General features: G+C 31.4%; 2 protein-coding genes across 2 annotated transcripts; one reads left to right on the top strand and one right to left on the bottom strand.

Annotated features, from left to right (window-relative positions):
* The first annotated feature begins 276 nt into the window (after positions 1 to 276).
* LOC132912178 (DDB1- and CUL4-associated factor 7) lies at positions 277 to 3,366 on the top strand. The gene is made up of 4 exons (XM_060969370.1): positions 277 to 482; positions 706 to 980; positions 1,070 to 1,622; positions 1,718 to 3,366. Exons 2-4 carry the CDS (start codon positions 728 to 730, stop codon positions 1,950 to 1,952), a joined length of 1,041 nt encoding a protein of 346 aa, XP_060825353.1. The 5' UTR covers positions 277 to 482; positions 706 to 727; the 3' UTR covers positions 1,953 to 3,366.
* LOC132912180 (transmembrane protein 205) lies at positions 3,111 to 21,491 on the bottom strand. Its single transcript, XM_060969374.1, has 4 exons — positions 21,045 to 21,491; positions 5,393 to 5,583; positions 5,146 to 5,309; positions 3,111 to 4,599 (listed from the first exon to the last, which is right to left on the bottom strand). Exons 1-4 carry the CDS (start codon positions 21,317 to 21,319, stop codon positions 4,312 to 4,314), a joined length of 918 nt encoding a protein of 305 aa, XP_060825357.1. The 5' UTR covers positions 21,320 to 21,491; the 3' UTR covers positions 3,111 to 4,311.
* Positions 21,492 to 22,388: the final 897 nt, after the last annotated feature.

Raw genomic sequence — 22,388 nt, 5'->3', positions numbered from 1 at the left:
ATTTTTGAAAAATGTATTTTAGCCACTGGAATTGATCAAATGTTATTGTTAATTATTATTAAATTATGATAACAATAAAATGTCAAATTTACAAGAGCGCCATTTTATCATTTTTTTTTTTTTTAGTTTATTTTGGTTTTTACAATTTGTCCTGAAGGACATTTGGTAAAGTGTTATATCTCATTGGTAATAAAAAAATAAAATAAAAATAAATATAGCATGTAGGTGGCTACCCCCAGCGGGGTGCTAACTTCGTGTTTGCTAGGTTATGTCTTTTATGCATTTTATCATATCATGAAAGATTTGGTTAAGTCTCTATCTTTATGAAATATTGTAATTTAAATATTGGCTTCCTTTCGTTAACATTTTTAGCATTAAATATTCTTTTTGATAGTATGTTTACTATGAAAGAATAAATTTTCAGAACTTGGATATAAATTGCATTAAAAAGCGGTTGCGTTCTGAACACTTCAGATTTTGAGGTTAGTGTCGTAATCTAAGTAATCTGTTTGTTTATATAGTATGAGATTATATCATAATAGGATACATATAAGCACTATTATTATATTATAAATACTGTTTTGCTAGGAAATATGATTAATTTCATCCATTTTGTTATATCGCAATTCACATAAAAATATTAATTTAAAAATTATATATATATATTTATATTGTTTGATGTACATTTAATATGAATTATTTTAGGTGAAAAACGTAGGAGGAAAATATGGCGTTACATAGCGTACCGCCAAAAAGAAAAGAAATTTATAAATATGAGGCACCATGGCCTTTGTACAGTATTAATTGGTCAGTAAGACCTGATAAGCGATTTCGTTTGGCTCTTGGTAGTTTTGTGGAAGAATATAACAATAAAGTACAAATAGTTTCATTGGATGAAGAGACTTCTGAATTTAGTGCCAAAAGTACATTTGATCATCCTTATCCAACTACAAAAATTATGTGGATACCAGATAGTAAAGGTATTATTACATTATTGAAATAAATCTTAATTATGTATTAATATTATTTTTATTTTTATCTTCATTTGCATATTTTATTATGTTCATAGGTTTGTTTCCAGATCTTTTAGCTACATCTGGAGACTATCTAAGAGTTTGGAGAGCAGCTGAACCAGAAACTCGTTTAGAATGTGTTTTAAATAATAATAAAAATTCAGATTTTTGTGCTCCTCTTACATCTTTTGACTGGAATGAAGTAGATCCAAATTTAATTGGTACTTCTAGTATAGACACAACATGTACTATTTGGGGATTGGAAACTGGTCAAGTTTTGGGTAGAGTTAATATGGTCACTGGTCACGTTAAGACACAGTTAATTGCTCATGATAAAGAAGTATATGACATAGCATTTAGTCGCGCTGGTGGTGGTCGTGACATGTTTGCATCTGTTGGTGCGGATGGTTCTGTGAGAATGTTTGATTTACGACATTTGGAACATTCAACGATAATATATGAAGACCCGCAACATACACCACTTTTGAGACTTGCATGGAATAAGCAGGACCCTAATTATCTCGCAACGGTTGCAATGGACGCGTGTGAAGTAATTATTTTAGACGTCCGCGTGCCATGTACACCAGTTGCGAGACTTAATAATCACAGGTATGTAACATGTATTTATTGTATTAGTTATATTTATTTGGATCTTATATTTTATACATTTCATATTAAATTTTAATTTTAATATTCTTTTTTAGAGCAAGCGTTAATGGTATTGCTTGGGCACCACATTCGTCTTGCCACATTTGTACGGCAGGAGATGATCATCAGGCATTAATTTGGGACATACAACAAATGCCACGAGCCATCGAGGATCCGATTCTTGCCTACACTGCTGCCGAAGGAGAAGTGAATCAAATTCAATGGGGTGCCACACAACCTGACTGGATTGCAATTTGTTATAACAAAGCAGCGGAAATCCTCAGGGTGTAAAAAAAGTATTTTTTATTAGGTTTATGCCACTCTGCGTTTAGCAAAATTTTTCTTGCAAATTATCTACTTAAATTTATCAAATGCGTTTGACCTTGATATTTGTACAGAATTTCGCCTATGCCATAAGATTTTTTTATACTTCTTTTTGTACCTGTAAAATAGACGTGTATAAATACTAGATATTTTTTAAAATATTGGAAGTATCTAAAAAGATTTGGGCGTATCTTTTAATCAAAAGTCTGTATAAATTTTAAACTTTTTTGAAGAATCCATTCGGAATAATTCCATTAATACTATCAATTTTAATTATTGGAATAAATAAGGCTTAAGCGGTTTGAAAATATCCAGTATGTGTACATGTTAATTTAATGCAATGGTTTATCATTGTGTCACTGATATTTTACGTATCTAAGGTTTGGGATCCTCAGGTTTGTTGAATAATTGTCATGCGACTGACTACAATCATACAAATTTAAAAAAGCTCATTGAATAACTAATAGTTAAGTAGTAGCATAAAACTGGGTACGATATATAAATAATGATGAACCACGTGTATATTTATATTAATGTATAGTGAATTAATCGATGTATTTTATTTTGTGGTGATATGTACATGATGAGGTTCCAGGAATAACGAATCAGTCTGTTTCTTACAGTAATCCTAGAATACTCAAGAAACGTTCGAATAATCATTTTACATGAAATGCAACAAAATAAAATATATCCATTACATTATACAATTGTATATATGTTTATACTTACATATTTACTTGATTTTGTAGAAAAAGATTATATAATTAGGATATTATAACTATCAATTTTTCATACACCTTTTCACTACATTCATAATATGTATTGTTGGAAAATGTATGCAAAAATTATTAACATAAAATGCAATGCATATTCGTTTAATAAAAGAAAAAAAATTTTCGAGTTCTTTTATTAAAATGAAAAAATTATAGCAGTAGCGCTCGTGATATTAGTATTACTAATAAAATATTTATTTACGAAATTATCGATCAAAATTCTGATCGAAGATAAGTCTTTTTATATGTTATTAATTTAATTCGATAGTTTTTAACATAATAACAGAAGCGTTAATTAAGGATCATACTATCTCTATTGTGAATAACCTAATAGGATTCATAATTAGTACAATTTATGTTTTAGAAAAGTACGATTTATATTGGTACTCAAGTGTTTTATAATTTACAACTACATAATGAGCGAGATGCATTATTTACAATAATGAAATGTGTGTGCGAGACAAAATATTAGTCAATTAATACATTAATTTTTCACGATAATCTCCCTTTCGTTTTCCATTAAATATCTGATAACTTTACACAGATATAGGATTAAACTATTATAATGCTATCGCTATTTCAATAAATATCAATAACTCTGATGCAGAGCAAGCCTTTCACTATCTATTTATTTAACATAGTCAATGACCTTGTGTTTCTTTCCTTTTTCTCAATTTAACGTCAATAGTTAAAAGGCATATTTATACATATAGCTACGTCGGATAAATTTTAAAGGTATTATCCCTATCAGTAATTTACATTAAACTTTGGCAAGACCTATTTTATCTTGTTTTCGTTAGGAATATTCCATTAAATTTCATATATATGTATATATATATGTAAAAAATAAGGGCTAATAACATGTACTTTATCTCACTGTAAAGTGTATATTTTGTTTTTTTTTTACTAGTTCCATGATTCATTCATTCCTTAGCCAAGTGATTCTCTTGCATTTTAACTGGAGGCACACGTACGAACTACAAACACGCACATTGCACTTCTTTTCCGGAGGAACAAATAAGAGATTAGGTGATCAACGACAAAACAGTAATTATCTCACGGTTAAACGTAAAAGAGTTACGTTTATCGTCATTCGTATATCGTTACATTTTTATTATAATTAATGCATCGCGTTAATAGTAAATTAACAAATCATGTTCTTTTGGGGGAATTCTAGAAAGTATAAATTTTTCATTTTACTGTAATGCCTAAATTACTGAACGCTCGTTCTACAGGGATATAGATCAAGTTCAGTATTTTCAATCTTTTTGAATATGTAGAGAATTCTAAACGCATTTTAGAATACTCAATTCGTTCTTTTGCAAGCATATTCATCAGCCTTATGAATTGCTTTTTTTCTTTCAAAGAACATATCGGATATTTCTGTATTGAATCTAAATATCTTCTGTATTGAGAAGCAAACACTATATGACATTGAAAGCAGTACATATTAGCGTTTCTTTGCTAATGTACTAGTGTACTAGTACTCTTCAGAGGATTCTGAATACAGATATATTCAGTAAAACTCATTACTTAGGGGACTAACGGTGTTTTTAAATAAAGCATAATTTACTAGCTATATAATGGAGATGTAACACCGTACATCCCATAGTCAACATGTTTCCCATTGCTATATAAACATGGACGCGTCTAAAGGCTTGATGAATCTTTAAATAGTGGGGGCAATGTTTTAGAGGACCAGGATTGTGAACACCAATCTCGTTCCCAACACCAGCAGCACGTTCTAGAGTATTCTTCTGTACTATTAGCCGTAGAAGAGGCGGAGTCAAGTAGAGTCGTATCAGTAACTCTAGAAAAAAGGCACTGGACATACCACCTACCTGAAAAATATATATTTATATATTATTAAGCAAAATAATTAAAATAATATAAAATGAAATATATGATTTTCTTCTATACGGACATATAGAGTGAATTACCTAAGAATAGATTCGAAAATATTTCCGTTGTTTTTGATGATACGAAAGAATATTTAAAGACAAAGCATTTGGTTGGAAAAAGTGAATATCATGAAATAAAATGAATTTTAATGAGATACAATAGCGAGTATATAAATAGGAAACACCTAATTGTATCGTGTAATGTTTTATTTCTTCTCTATAACGCAAGATTTAAAAATAAATGCACTTCTTGTACTTTGAAACACTGCATGTAAATATAGAACACCTCCCAAATTTTTATTTTATATAATGGTTACAGACTAAATACAAAAGCTTCTCATATTTATATGCTTGATATTGTATTAATTTGAATGATTATTTAAATTGTATGCGTTCACATTTTTAAACTGTTCAGAAACGCGATTTTGAATCTGTTTTATATGGCGTAATAGCTGTTCTGAACTTTCAATTAATTGTTTTACAAACCTGAATGGCAATTTCAGTGTTCCATGTGTGTATAGGATGATGTTTGACGAAAATAAGAAGTGTAGTGAGACTCAGGCATGCATTAATGGTGAAGTATCTTGGAAACAGGATACGTTGCACCTCCCCAAACGTGTGTCTTGGCAATGCGAAGTACAAGGTAAGACCTGTGTATCCAAACAAGAATTTCTTAATATTCGCCCACCTTTGTGATTATTTCTTCCAGTTCTATCTCATTTATGGTGATTACCTGATACAAAAGTCATCCAAATTTGCGCACCAAGATGCATCACGAATGAAGCTAGGTAAATAAAGGCTGTTATTCTCGATTGAGGATGACTAACGTGTATTCTGTCAGTAGTTGGTACAAGAGCCGATGTCACGCATAGGACTGCTGCGATCATAATTACATGAGCCGGTTGCGTCGTGTAAAATAGAATTCTGTAACAAAAATTACTCACTTATATTAGACATAAAAGATATAACTTAGAAAACACGAAGCTGGCACCCCGCTGGGGGTAGCCACCCACATGCTATATTTATTTTATTTTATTTTTTTTTTATTTACCAATGAAATATAACACTTTACCAAATGTCCATCAGGACAAATTGTAGAAACCAAAATAAAATAAAAAAAAAAAACTTATATTAGTATTAGAATCTGGAATCATTGATATAGAAAGTGCTGGCCAAAAAAAAAGCAAAATGGTAACAGTAGTTGATAATTTAGTTAGACAATTTACTTAGTTGATAATTTTCAGCTATTATATTATATATTATTATTATTATTTTTGAAAGCTATATTTTTTATTTCTTATTATACCACGTAACAATTTTGCAAAATTATTTAAGGACAGTACAGAGTTGATGATTTAATTTTGATAATTGCATTATTTCATTTTATCATATGTTTTTCTAAGTTATTGTTTCAGACATCGATATGAAATAATATGAACAGTCCTCTGGCAAAGTATAATTTGTTTCGACGCTTTTCAGGTGATAAGAAGATTTGTATGGCAAGTCAAGCATCGCCCCGATCGATGCATCATTTCACGAGTTAAAGACCTATAATTTCAGAATACAAGGGTGATCGTTAGCATCATTGCCATCGTTCGTAGAAAGCCATTAATTACAACAGCCTCGAGCATTTCTAATTGGAACTCGAACAAAGGCTGCTTTGTTAGTTAAATGCTAGAAATATTCGTATTTTATATTCCATGGCAAACATTGTGTTTATACTGACAGTGTAAAATGGTCGTGTAACATAATGTAAATCGTAATTAAGGAATATTAAATCCTTGTAAAATTAATTCTTGAGAAATATTAAAAATTATTGTACTTGTAATTTGTATAAATATAATTAAGTTGAAGTAAATTAATTAAACAGAAATAAATAATTGTAATAAAATGTATAATATAAATCGACATGCGTACAGAAAAGTAGCATGTTTCATTTATCTTACGAAGAGTAGCATAACTTGATCTACCGTGAGAAGAAGCATATTTTACAGTTTCTGCTGATAACAAGCACGTTTCAGATATACCACGATAACAAGCGATTCACATTTCGCTACGAGCAGTAGTTTATTTCAAACGCTGTAGCAAAAAGTAGCATGTTTCATTTATTTACCGAAGAATAAAATATTTCAGATTCCAAAGAGATGTCGTCAATCTTCTGTAACTACCGGTTGTCTTTATTGTCGCTTATTGCTCGTTCATTGTGGATGAAACTTAAAAATATCGTTGATCGACTTTAAATGAGTTTAGCTAAATAAATGAAACAGTTATAGATTACGAGTAAATTAATGGAACTATTGCAATATGTCTCGTCCAATACCTTTAGAAAATAATATTGAAAATTATGTAGTATAGGAGGAAGGTACTCTTGTAATGCTAGTTTCTGGTGTTGAATAATTGATAAATATCTTTGTCAATATTACATCAAAAATGTGTCATGTTTCTTTTCTCATTATAACAAGGAAATATGGTTATTTTTGTTTCAATAATAAATTGCTATAAAAAATAGATATCAAGTTTAAGACTTATGTGTTATTTTTCTTTCTTCCAAAAAATATTAAAAAATCAATTATAATGGAGATATTCCAACAAGAACTCGCGAATTAAAAAAGTTATGGAACTTTGGGATATGTAGAGAATATATAGATATATATTGTATAAGTTTTTTTACAACGCAGATTTCCTTTAAGCGGTTGAAATTGACCCTTGAAAAGTTCTTATACTGAGAAAATATAGTCAATGTTATAATGATATTGCTAGTTACATAAATCAGTTTATACGAATCTATGCTTGATTAAGATTCGTTTATATCATCACAGATGTTTATTTCACTTAAAAGAGCCTTTATCTTTTTATTTTTCCAATAGAATCATAAGCAACTTACGAACGTGCTATCTTTCGCAGCGAGGTACCGAAATATGCGACTTTTCATTGCGAAAAAGCGTAACATACTATTATTTGTGGCCATGAACGAAAACATATTATTTTTCGAGACGAAAATCGAAAGGTTGTTTTTCTTGGCCAGAAAGAGCAGAGTGTTAGTCTTTCTAAGCAAGTGAAATGTGTTATTTTTGTAACGCACGTCGAAATAGTATTAAAAAATGTATAATTCATAATAACTAATTTATAAGGTAATATGTTATAAGTTATTTGTAAATTATAACGTAACAAAAGATATATAGGATTGTAATTTGCCTGCAAACATCCACTCTTTAAAGAGATATCTACATGACAAAGAATAACAATAAAAAAGATAGTTTTTCCATTCCTTTCAAAATGTACGTCATCCGTATATGTTCTACTTCGTGTACGCTAAATACATAGTTTTAGAAAAAGAAAAAACAATTTCGATCAGGTTGAGTCCTAGAATCGACAGACAACGAATGCGCCAGCCTCATCATCGATATGGTTTACGCTACTCGCGTGACCACATCTTATTATCGGATCCGGTTCTCAGTTAAGTTAGATTCACAGGACTCACCCATCATCGTCTCGGGCACCAGACAGTACCAGAGCACCAAACGAAACGATGTTAGTTTTACGAAAGTCAAATTCATTTATTGCTACTTGTAAATTAAATCGTGCCATAGGTCATCCTCTGCTTACGGAATAACGTTGATGGAGGAAAGAGAAGCATAGAGATTAATAATAAAAAATAATGAAGTTAATTATAAGGAATTGTCAGAGTGTTTTAGAAAAAATATACTAGAAACTCTAAATAAAATGATTATATAAGATATCAATAGGTGTATATATGTAGTTATCATTTATATAATTTTTAAATTTATTATCTCATTTAAATCTTAAAGAAGCTCCATTATTGAATAATAACAAATCTTTGTATTGCCAAATGAGGATGAAGCGATAAGAAAAGAAGAGACTAAAATAATAACACTCCGATCTCATAAGACTTTGATGAACGTTCTTTTTTAAACAAATACCAGCTTACTATGAATGATGAATTTGCCAATTGTATCGATCTAGATAAGATCGATTATAATATATTACAACATCTTATGAAACTGGAAAATATATGGATCAAGGAAGATAAGTGGCATGCTATCTTAAAAAATGCGGTAATATATTACAGGAATAAAAATGCGAATGAAGTACAAATAAAAGTACATATTTGTCAAAAGATGAAAGTAGCACGTGAGAGGTGGAAAGGAAAGAGACATTTCCGTTTTGAATAAGATATAACAAAAACTAAAAAATAATTTCACTTTTAATTGATAACATTGAAAAGCTTAGTTATCAGCCTATAACTGTACGTAGCAGTACTAAACATTTTTCTATATTTACTTGTTTATTTTTTGTTTTTTAAAAGTTTGTCTTTTTCATATATTGGCTGTATTGAATAGGATAGCGTAATAAAACAGGATAATATTAATGTTGTTTTTTTAGATATTAGAATCATAATATAATCATGATGCAAATATAACAAAATTTACGTGAAATTTATCTATTTCATTAACCTATTTAAGGTACCTATTTAAAAACGAAAATAATTATCAAACTAAAGAATAACAAGTAAAATAAAAAAATGCAAAAAATAAAATAAAATAAAATACAAAATTAAAATATAATTCTTAAACTAATCAAAATTAACGAAAACATACAATATTAATTCGTAGTAAAATTAAAAACAAGTGAAGCTTATAAAGCTAGACAATATTAAATTACCATAAATAATAAATTCATAAGCTTTTGTCGCGCCCCCTCCGTATATATGGCAACGATATTGTAAATCTAAGGAAAAACATTAAACCTAAGGTGCCGGACATTTCATATTACCATTTCTGGATAAATACCTGTTCTGATGTAGTACTTCAGGATGAAGGAGTTGCTTGCTAATAGCAGTACTTCGTGCAGTACAACGTAGTACAATGTAGTACAACGTAGTAAAATGTTTCATCAAACTGCCAAAACTTTTACTTCTACCACAGAAAAAATTCAATCGTGCGTTATTGTTACGCTTGAAATAACAACGACTTGAAACTGCACGCGATTGTTCACGCAATAATGGTGTTACGAAATAAAAAAATTTATCATCACGAGCAAATCTTTCGTCTTTTGAATATTTGTAATGTCTCCTTTAATCCTTCCAATACTTATCCCTTTCATCCTACCTCTCCCTACCAGATCTCCTACCTACTCGAGAGCATGCGATGCATTTGCCTCCATATCGAAGTAATCAATTCGCACGTAGGCGATAGAAGCGGTATCCCGTTATGCTCCAATGTTTCGTTAGAGATTGCAAATGTATCTTTCTAATATCCTGCTGAGATTGTACAAATTGCGGAAAACTGGATAAACACACGATTTCCTGAATTCTTGCTAAAAATATTTCTCGTGCAGCAACTCAATATGTATAATAAAATTACAGAATATTTTTCAAAGTTGTAGGAGAATCGTTTAGATACTCGAAACATTCCTTGTATTAAAAAATGAGCATTATGGATTTTCGATAAGAGAAAGATATTTAAAAATTTTATCGAGTTACGAAATGCTCGATAACTGCATACAGACTTCTTGGATTCTTGGAATTTTTTGGTAAGGAAATTTGATGTTGGAGTCAGTAGATTAGAAAGTTACTTAGATATTTGCCAGTAATATCAATTATAGGCCTTAATTCTCTTTTTTGCTCCCTCTGAACTTTGATTCAGGCATTTTTCGATAATATTTATTCCTCTTATCTGTCTGCTGAAAAACTTTAATCAAATCACTCTAATTGCTATGCAAATAAATTCAGCGAAACACATTAATAATATCGAAGCTAATATGTATTAAGAAATTAGAACTGAAACTACCCATGCAGCAATTTATTCAACTTTCCATTTTGTATCACAGACTCATTTTTCAGAAAGCTCCTCAGCTACTTTTAATCAGAGCACTTTTATGTCTAAATATCCCTGTCTGCTTTCTATTTCCATTTTTCATTGAATGATTCTTTCACGTATAGATATAACATACAGATATTATGTTACGAAGAGAATCCAAGTGGAGCATAATGTGGCAAGAAAAGAGGTTTTGTCGGTAACAGCAATATTCGTGGAAAGTTCGTGCTATAAAAAGTAAGGCACACCACTGTCCACGAGGATGTTGGTACACGTGGTTTGCGTATACTTAAATGGATGTTTTGTGTCTTGTTATACGTTGTGTTCGAGGTTTTGCTCGTTGATATCTATTACATCTCCTATTCAGTGGATGCTGTATCACCTTATCGTCTATAGATGTTCCCTATGTTCCTTTGTAAACTATGTTATTGTTGCATCTTTTATAACGAAAAATGATTTAATATTTTTGTTAATATTATTGCAGCAAAATTTAACTCAAATGAAGATACGTTTAATAAATATCTATTGGTGTCGTATAACATAGCAAATAATGTAAATTCGTTAACGCGTAAGTAGGTAGGCTTATGTTACCCCCAATGAGTTATTACTTTGGAATGAACTTCCTGCTGAATATGTTATTTTAGGTATTGTAACACTGAGTGTGAAAGTAAGCTGACAAATTCTTTTCTGTGCGTCACAAAGGTAATGATTACAAAAAATATGTGCATATTTATAGCATGGTTCAAAGAACTCTTGCGCAATGTGCTCCAAAATACCATATGGTCTCCATGATATTATACACAGTGTCTCAAAATATTTTCGTAAGATGATTTCAAATAATAATACAAGATTTGCTGTCTTAATTAAAAATTCTGCATTGTAAGATGACTGACGAAAAAATTAAATATTTTTCGCAAGAACGAGATTTAAAATGACTAGAATTTAAAAAATTATCGGAAAGAGATAAATCTGTCGAAATAACGCGAGAATCGAGATGGCAAACGGTCGCGACGATAAGACAAAATCATTAATGGATTGCATCATCGCTCGTGTTCCCGTAAACGTTCAATGAATTCGTTTCGAAGTCGCTAAATATAACTTACAGCATTCGAAACAATACATCAGTGGTGTCTCTTGAGAACACAATATACTATAGCGCACGATATAACGCGATCTGGAAAATAACAATGAAAGTGAGATATTAAGGAAATAATACCAAAGAGATATTTACGAATGAAGAACATAGAAATCCTGAAGCTGAAGAAAATTCAACCGACAAAGATATACCAGCAGCCAAAAATTAATGTTGATGGAACTTATTTTTTAAACGATTCTGAGAGTGATTAAATTTTAGCTTCATTTGCTTCTTTACGCTTTAAGTCATTTATATATAGTGTAATATATAATAACGAAAATTTTATGTGAAATATAATTAAAATATAAAATAGAATGCGTATCATGTGTATTAAAAAAAACCTCCCTATTTATTTCTAACTTTGTGCGCTCTGAGATCCCGTATAACACGAAATTTATAGCGTCATAGGGGCTCCTACTGCGTTTCAGGTCATGGAACCCATGTTTGAATGGTTACTCATACGATCAGAAATCACGTGTATTTCGCGACGTGAATGGAACATAAAGTATATACGTCGTACTTTGTACATCACCAATTGTACGTCGTAAGAAAATTACATCACGTTTCAAGCCGGTCAAATTACTCTTATGACGTCTGTCTTTCGCGTCACTTGTCTTAGAACTGGTTGATTTGGGTATCACTTCCTATTTGTTTGCCACTCCTTTCATCATTAGTTACGCCGTGTCTCATGATTCTGTGGTTATCACGCCTTCTGCATGTAATAACTGATCACGAAATTAAACATGATTAATGTTAATCTGTGAGTGTTAATGTAGGACAACTTTAATTTTGTGGTAATTTGTAATATGTAATTTATATAGTAAAGTATATATGTATATAGATTATATATAATTTGATTAGTTTAGAAATGTACGTTATCTCTTTTGTTTAATCTCTTAATTAAGAAATAGGAGAGTCATATCCTGTGGGTATATATTGTAGTATGTATACTGTCTACGTGACAAACTGACCACCGTAGCAGTGGGTTAATAAGTATTGTATCATTTGCCCCTTGAAATAACGAGAAACGTGGACCACGTAGCTACTCGCTAGTTATATATTTAACCTTCCTATAAACGATCATTGACTCTTTCAGTGTATGCATATCAACATCTGATGTCACGAAGACGGCGTATAAATATAAATAATGCAAAAATTTATACAATGATACCATTAACGATGCAAACTAATTACGACATAACACTACTGAGTCGTAAGGAAACGTTTAATGTACTAACTATAAAAAATAAAAAAAAAAATAATTACAAATCTCGCAATGCATACTTTTGCCTAGAGAAAATGACTAACGAAAAAAGGTCATTCATCTCATGTAAGGATTTAGAGACTATAGTAATGGAATTTTTACCCACCTATGTACATATATACGTATTATATATACTCGACATTTATAACGTTGAAAGCGTGAAGGAATTGATTATCAGGTTTCTTAACCAACTTGGGTTTCTTCTGAAAAAGTATAATATAAATACTGAACGAAACGTAATATATTGAACAAATGATACGTAACTTTTGCGCGTATTGGAAAGTCATGTAATCCTGTTTTGAAATTCCCAGAATCGTCCTATAGATATAGTATGCGAAGAGTTATTCGGGTCAAGAACCTTCCTGTCGAAGAACTATGTACTTGGAAAATTTGTACACGTTCCACACATGCATTTAGAATAACTCAGCAAATTCTTTTTACTCGGCTTCCAATTCCGATTTATAAAATAATCACTTTTATGATTATTATCATCGTATTACCGTTCCAAAAAATGTTTATTTAAGTTTAAAATATTCGATGGAATTTCCTTCTTTGGAAAAAATATTATTTTTGCTCTTCAAAAATGTTATATTGCGATCATTGGTTTAACGATTTTTAATTTGAATATCAACTAAGATAAATTTCCAAAATATTTTCAGTTACATATAAAGGGACATCGATGATAATGATAATCTAAATGTCAATGAAACTCCATAGATAGCACTGATAAGGACCGTCTGCGACAGATCACATTATCTTGCACGTTTTGTGATTACATCAATCATTCACAATCATTGCACGGTGCGCCAACGTCAGCTTTGTCTCACATCAATTATTTACAACTGGATTCGAGGTCGGTCAAAGGCATTTTTATTCCACTCCATAGCAAATTTTCCTCTCTGTCTTTCCTACTCGTAAGTAACTAATTTCTTCATTCCGATGTTATATTCAATACAGGCCAACTTTTTCTTTCCGTTCGGCACTAAATATTTCATAATCGAAATAAAAAACAACAAAAGAAGGATAGTCTACGTCTGAGTGAATATACAGTGGCACCAAAACCTATTCATGTACCCTTATATACTCTTATATACTAACTATACCTTTACTTTCCAATGAAACCTTTTATTTCTTAGATTTTACATTTCATTTCCATGGTATGAAATTTTGGTAGTCATATAAAAATACTAAAATACTAAAAAATGAGACGAAATCTATAATAATTAGATCTAGATAACTAGTAATCAATTAACTATTATCTGTTAATAATTTTTGTCTGTCAAATGCAAAGCGTGGATTGGCTTACAAATTAATAATCAACTAGTATATAAATACAACAGTAAACGCGGTGGTATACATTTTGTACTCAGCGTATGCAGCAGGTTATCATCGCAACTCGTGACTCGAAATTTGTATCTGCCAAAAAATATTGCTGCAAAAAGTCAACAGGTACTGTGTGTGATGCTCGAGTAAATTTCTCTAACCGACTATAATTAGGGTTTCAGTCCATAGTAATTACGTCAAACTATTTCTTCCTTTTCCAGGTGTAGAGGGGATGGGTTATCGAGTTACGAAAGGGAACCGAATGGAGGTAATTCGACGCGTGACCAGGCAACGAGCTGTCCGCTCGTATTCTAAAGCATAAGCCTGCAGGTATAGAATCGCCGGGTATTATGAGCCAGTTATCAAGAGGGAAACGTGCGAGATGGCACGCAGCCCATCGTTTGGACTACACGCACGCGCTAGCCGCATACATATGCAACCACTTTGCAATTTCACCTTCCTGATTTGAACGTTGATCAAACAATACCCCCTTAGTTCGTATGTCTACATATTGAAACTGACGGCGCCCGCCCTGGATGAGAGGGCACTTTACTTTTACGAGTCAACTGGAAGTGATGTTATCTGGTCAAACATACATCTGGGAACACGAATACTTAGAATGCATGGAAGATTTCGGGAATTTTAAAATTCCAAGCTTTGTGGAACGCTGATGTTTAGAGTACATACTCTGGAATTTAAAAATTGCAAGCATTCGAGAATTCTAAACATCTGGGTACCCGAGAACTCGAAAGTTTTAAATACTCTGGAATGCTAAAATTTTGAGTCCATGAAACTCTAAAAATACGGAACTCTAAAGCTCTGAGCACTCGAAACTTAAAAATTTTGGCCGTTTCAATTCTGAGAATTAAAATAGGCGAAACATTCAAGAGTTTGTTTAATAATACACTCAGATGACCGTAAAAATAAAAATATTTAAATAAGGAACTGGTCTATTAGAAAATTGTAAAATATAAATATTGAGTTTAAATAAATATTGAGTTTTATTATATGTATAATCCCACTAATTGTTATATTGGGTCATGAATTTCTAGCGCACGAACTTTTTGGCTAATCTATACTAATTTGAACACGTTCATCTTTACGAATGCACATTTTGATGATGCACAAATAAAACGTACATTGGTTTTGCACTTGTTGTTGCATCAAGTACCTGGCACTACAGGAGAATTCCACTTTCTCTACAAAGTCGTATTTCTATTTTTGTATAATCGCAGAGATAAAAATCAAATTGCTATAGACAGATTTCGATAAGATTAACCGTCTTATGGAAGTGTGTCTTCGTTTATTATAATTTCTCGACAAATCGAGATTAACAAAGCATGCCAATACATTATATACTTGACGAGATTCAGTACAGCGAATATTGTGACGATTATTTTGCCAGACATACTATCATATCTTATTTACAACAAATGTTGACAAATCCTGTTTGCTTTTTACACGATAATGTACAGTCCTGACAGATCGACGTAATTTATTTCAACAGTTCCAATTGAGCGCAAGAAGCTGGCATACGCATTTGCGTAGGCGTGTGACGATATATATATTGGCAAAGGGAACTGACTGTATTCTAGGTCGACAATTTTTGGCGGGTTATTTGAACCGTGTAGACGTTCATGGTTATTGCAATGTCACGCGTTCACTTTCATCTCTTCTTGTAAATTTCGTGATGTGTCTTTTGACCGAGCGCCAGGTAACTGCATCGAAGCCAAATGTGCCCCAGGCAATTACCTCCATTAAAATTCTTGGAAAACTACCTGCTTTTTCTTCCGAAATGACAGTCTACCGAAAAAAGTTTTGGGCAGTCCGGAGTTTCATGAATAATTCCGGTCCTTGAAATTTCCTGTCCGTGTCGTCCTGATGCACGTACTTTTTCATGAATCAGCGTCGTCTGTGATCAAAAACAAATTAAAGCGCGTCGTCGGCATGATTGATGCGCATCCTTATTCTTTCTAACACGCTGACGCTTTTTATTGAATTCTCAGATATCTCGGATAATCGGTGAATTAAATCGATTGACTGACATTTTAGAATTATGCGCAGAATAAATCAGAGTTTTTAAGATATTTGTAATGTTCTGTTCCCGATTGTATATTTAGCTTTTTTGATTAAAATTTGTAACGTGTATTTTATTTATATAGTGACACCGAATACCTTTATTCGTCATAAAGAAACCGATGTTTTTATATATTACTATAAGTTCATAATGGAGTGGTAACAGACTGTAATACGATATTCCTTTTATTCCTTCTATCCTCCTGCATAGTTAAGATACGGTTGAAAGAAAATAAACTATGAGAAAATAAAAGAAAAGAAGTTGATGAAGGGTGTTTCGTTTTGGACCCACTAATGGACTTGCCAAGTAACAATGGTTCAGAGAACGGTGAGAACAGAAGAGAAACACAGAAAGATAGAGATATATGTGGATAACCATTAGTAGAAAATCCTTTGACAAGTGTGTTACTATAAATCAGTTCTAGGAAAAAACTTCCACAAATTGTTATAAATTAGTTAATTTCGCATGATATTATAACTAAAAGTAATAATGTTAGTTAAATTGTACACATATTCAAAATTTACCTACAAAAATAACGTATAGTAAATGTAGGTTTGACCTAATCGCGTACTTTCACTTCGTCTAAGGACCGCTAACTTTTCTTGCCTCGTCATTCATAATCAATTGACATCAACATTCAACTTTTATGCGAAAGATTATAAGGGCCGCATTTTAATCAAGGAAAAAAAAGACATGCCAGGTTTTTTGATATAAAAAAAATACCAAACTTGATAGCAAAAAAGTTGCCGAAGCCCTTGGACTAATTTTCCAGCATTTTCAATGAGATGAACAAGCAAAACTATCTCTCACGTCGCCTCAGTGCGTTTCTTTGTCACGTGAAAACGGGTATTTTCAAACTTGAATATCAGCCAAAATATTGGGATGTTTCATGTCTTAAAACATTCTAAAATAATATTCCTGAAACATGTCCTGTTTCCATAAAAATTATACTATGATATGGAGTTGCAGAAATACATATGCATGTAATGTAGATGGCAATAGCATAGTAGAATTTTGTATAAAATGTCGTAAGTAAAATGTCTAAGATATTGCGAGGTTATAAACTCATAGATAGCAGTAAAAATTGTGCAATCAATATAAACCCTATAATGAAGAACATAAAAATTTGCTTTCACATTTGTAAATGATGTTTAATGTGTCTTCTCTCCATTGTAATACAAGACTGACGTCCATGGATCTTTTTTATGTGCTTCTTCTATGTCTTGTATTACACGATATACATTTTCTATTTGCTGTTGTAAAGTCACGTTTGTCATTACTGAGAAGATGATAACTTTTTAATACCTCCATGAAAAGAATTCAGTAGATTTAGTGCATAACTGAAATCTAATCGAAAGGACCATTTAAATTCTGTTTTTCATTAATTGAAAGATAGAGTTAATACAGAACTGGATACAATGTCGAAAGGATTCGTTTTAAGACCTATGTTGGTTAGACATTCCCTACTCTTTCCGATTAGTATTATAAGCTTAATATAGGTATATTACATGTTACCAAAATTATACTTCTTATGTAATTATTACGATCCATATTACGAATATTTCGCACGTGCAACGAATGCATGTATGTCAATCTGTCTCGTTTTTTTCCACGCATGCGCGAAACGTTGCATTCCTCAGAGTTGGCGCGCACGTGCTGGGAATCACCGGTGAACACGTAATTATTAATCACGACTGCTAATCTTAGTCGGAAGTGAATGCACTTTAAATAACAAACTGTGATAAATATAACTATATTACATATATGTATTTATATTGGTCAAGTACGCATGCTTATGCTGTTCAAACGTTAACGTAGTAGTAGCAGCTTCAGAGAATCTGTTCATATTCATTACTGACATATCTATTACATTTTGAAAACACTCATTCATATAACTATTTCAATATTTCATGAACTCTAAATATCATTATTATTCACGTAATATATTTCTAATGACAAAATAAATGTAATTTAAAATAACGTATCGAAAAAACTGCTATTAATCAAGGTTATTATTATCTGATCACGGAAATGGATCAGAAACTGTGCTTGGATCAATAAATTGTGTATGAAGATTGAATGAGATGATGATTTATAACATTCTAAGTCTACTTTATGTTTATATACCAAACATGAAAAATTTAATGAAGACTGATTTATGTTAATTAACATTTAATATTAATTACAGTGCCTAGTTGTAAATGCAATCACAGAGTTAAGTATGTTCCATTTCTCGTACACTATTGTGTATGCAATGATTTGTATTTTTTTCGTACAAAACTTCATATTGGAAGATTATATTACGCGTAAATTAAATTTTGCGTCTAGTGACATCTATGTAAAGCTTTCCCACAGTTTGAAATTTCGTATTTGAAAGACGAAAACAAGAAGCGCAATTAAACACATTTTTCACAAAAAATTATACAAATGATGCTAAAAAGTATAACAAATTATGTATTCTAATGTGTTGTTGAATATACAGAAGCTTCAGTGGTGAAGCAAATAGGGATAACTTATTCTCATGATTTCTCCTTCTATTCACTAGTTACGTAATACAAACAGAAACCTAAGTATAATAACTACTACATCAAACTTCCACCTTAGAAAGTACCTTTTTCTAAATTCTTCAATGTTCTGAAATAAGTTGCCACGAATATTTGCAATGTTCTATTTAACCTCAAAGCTATTAGGACTTCTCAAACACTGAAACGATTTATAATGTCGTAACTATAATATGTCAGTAAATATTCCTTTAACTGCCAAACACAGATCGAATATATATCAGTATCATAATTATGTATTCAGTGCCATTTTTATTTGTGCATATAGTCACGCAGCATGAACGTAATGATCTTTTAAGTTCCGTTTTGCAGAACATTTCTTTTTCACTTTGTTATGATTACAATGATAATATCAAACAATCCTTGAATTAATCAGCACACTTACGTACGTTATGGTACCGTTTACCTTTCTCCTTGTCCTTTTTATACCGCTCCCAAGGATCTTGAGAACGGCCATTCATCAGCTACCGTAATATTTTTTTTAGGCGAACGTGACATGTTATTCAAACTGCATTTTACATCGTAAATTCTAATGTCAATTGCTTGTATACTATGATACGGTTACATTTATATGTTTGTACATGTATATTGTATATTTGTATATAATTAATATATGTATATTTATGCAAAACCAAAATTGAATATATTTCCACAAAAATAAGATTATACATTTTTTATATTTATGTTAAGTGTAAAAATGCATTCTTTCCGATTTTTGTGTAAAATGGAAGTTTCATTTTCGGAAAGAATTCATTTCTACATCTATTATTTTAGAATTTTAAAAGGTAAAAAATTTAGAAAAACAGCAGAATCAAAAATGAAGTCTTTACCATTATCGCATTCGCAATTTTATCAATCTTTCCGTTCAATAATGTTGGTAACATTTTCGTTACTCACGAAACTTATATTAACTTTTCTTGTAGTGCATTAAATATCAATATTATATCACATGCTAATTATGATAGTGCGCTATACTGGATATTTTGAAAGATAGTACGAAAGGGAACCATGACAAATTCGTGACGATCACGTACTCGAACTCATTTAAAAACGCGAGAAGTGGATGTAAAGTATGTATACACTCTATAGTCTCAAATCGTTACCTACTCAAATGGCACTATGATTTCGATCGTTATCGACAAAGCAAATAGAGAAACAATTTTGATTTTATTATCTATTACCCGATAACGATTATGTTCATCTATAGGGCAAAAATGTTGGTTTATTAACTTCGCGAAATTTCACACGTGAAATTGTAATTCATGTTTAATAATTATAGGCAATTACTCAAAACCTTTAGAACTTGTTTGAGTAAGCATCGTAGATAAAAAAATGAATTTATCGTGTTATGTATGAGAGAACTACCATTTATCGGCTAGCCACACGATTTTAATTATCACCTGCCAAATTAACATTAAATATTTGAACTACGTTTAACATCTGAGCTGAGTGATTTAGCAGGTTACGATTTACTAGGTTATAGATTTTCCTGTATTTTGTTGAGCTTTGCTATATACGAGAATGCGGCGTATTATAATTGACAAAATAAGATAAAATACAATTTAAAACTGCTTTAAAACCAGCTGGACGAAAATATCATTTAATATCGTCTATAAATATTTTGTGTCGCTAAGAGGTTAAACTGTTAGATACATAGTGGAAACTGAATATAAAATAAAAGTGCCTTACTAAAAAAAAGGGAGGATTTAAAATTCCCTCACGTCACCTTTAAATGATTAAATATAGAGATAACGAAATGTCAACGTTAACTTTCACTTAAGGAAATTCATTCATATACGAATACCGCTATATAGATTGTAACCGGTGTTTTAACTCCGTTTTGACATTGAACTAGTTATATTTTTGTGCTCAATGATCAACATGGGATTTTTTACCATCGTACTGACTGATGAAAAAGTGACATAAATCTGGAGAGAAATATTTGTTTACAGTTACGCATTTAATCAATCGAGTATTTGCGATAAATTGTATAACTAGAGAATCAATTAAAGTATTCAAAAGTCAAACTGAACCACTTTTTAAAATTTTCATAATTTTAATATCAAAATACATATCATGTTTTTGATATGTATTTATGTTTTATTTATGTTTTATTTTATCAGAAATGAAATCAAATTGATCAGTTTGACTTCCATTTAAATGAATTAAAAATACCAGGATAATTTACTTGAAAATCTTAGTATGTTGTAGAGCTTCATAGTAATTGGACAACGCTTTCAAAAGTGAGCTATAGTTTATGGTGCTTGCCCTCAAGATGTCATCAGCAAGTTCTGGTATGAAGACTGTCTGAGTTTTCCGCTGTTTGAGCATCTCCAATTCCTTGGTGACCAGATCATCATGTAGCTTCATGTACTTCTCTTTTGCTTTTTGCAGCTTGTTCTGATTATTGTATACCACTACCGGCTCGCTACTTTCGGTACCGACCAACGTACGTACACACATGTTTCTTCCTTTCTTTTGATAACCGCCTGTGCGTGATAGAAAGATAATAAAGTAGTCTTCGAAACGTGCCGAATCGTTTACACCAATTACGCACGAGGGGCTCGTCGAATTTGACTCAAACGTTTCAGAAATAATTTAGAAATCGCGACGCGAATGGACGCGTAGACGAAGTTGTACTGTCGCACAGTGCGCTGCTCCGTGGAAGTAAACCCCCTTTTATAACTCCCCACCAATGATCGACGACCAATCACGAGATCATGTAATCGAAAGGGTTTGCCATTCGAGAAATCCTGAATTTACGAGGGATGAGTTCACTGATCTGTGATGAAGATTTAATGCAATCGTTATTGTTTAATTATTTCACTGAAATAAAATCAAGGAACTACTTTCTATGGTTTGTATCTTTAAGATTAAGTTTCTATACTATAGCTATAATATGGAGTTTCTGTCATTTCTGTTGCATTGTAGCTCTTTCTTTTTTTCATTTTTTTTACATAAGATTCATTTCCTATTTATTATAATGCATCATGCAGTCTTGTCTTTTCTGCAGCATTGTACTCGTTGACGTCAGTAATCGACACAAAAGAATCGATTACAGTTGAAATGATCATGTCCTTAAACCAAGAACCAATAAGTACTATTGTTACTTTCTAACCAATTTGAAACGTATCATAGTATTAAGAATGGACTAAATGCTTTGAAGTGTGTCGAAGATTTTCTATACTGGAAATAAAAATATTTTATGGTTCGATAGATATCGACATAGATCCAGAATATAATGTACGATAACATCTTTATTGTAATATGACATATTTTACTTTATATGGATGTTTTCCATTTTGTTTGGCGAACAAACCAACAGGGATTCAGATTGTAAATATCCTCCCATTACATAAAAGTGCAGGAAATAAAAATTCGTTGGACTTAATTGATTGCCACTGATTGATAAAATCTCGATTTATCATATGCGATCATGCAGCGTTTCTAAAAGACAGAGTTAACGTCCTTTTATCATTTATTTTGCCAATCAATTTATAGGTCACATAAAATTCAATGGAAAATTTCAATA

Source organism: Bombus pascuorum, chromosome 11, assembly GCF_905332965.1.
Source record: "Bombus pascuorum chromosome 11, iyBomPasc1.1, whole genome shotgun sequence".
NCBI lineage: Eukaryota > Metazoa > Arthropoda > Insecta > Hymenoptera > Apidae > Bombus > Bombus pascuorum.
The sequence above is the reverse complement of the archived record's forward strand: the minus strand, read 5'-3'. Positions and strand labels throughout refer to the sequence as shown.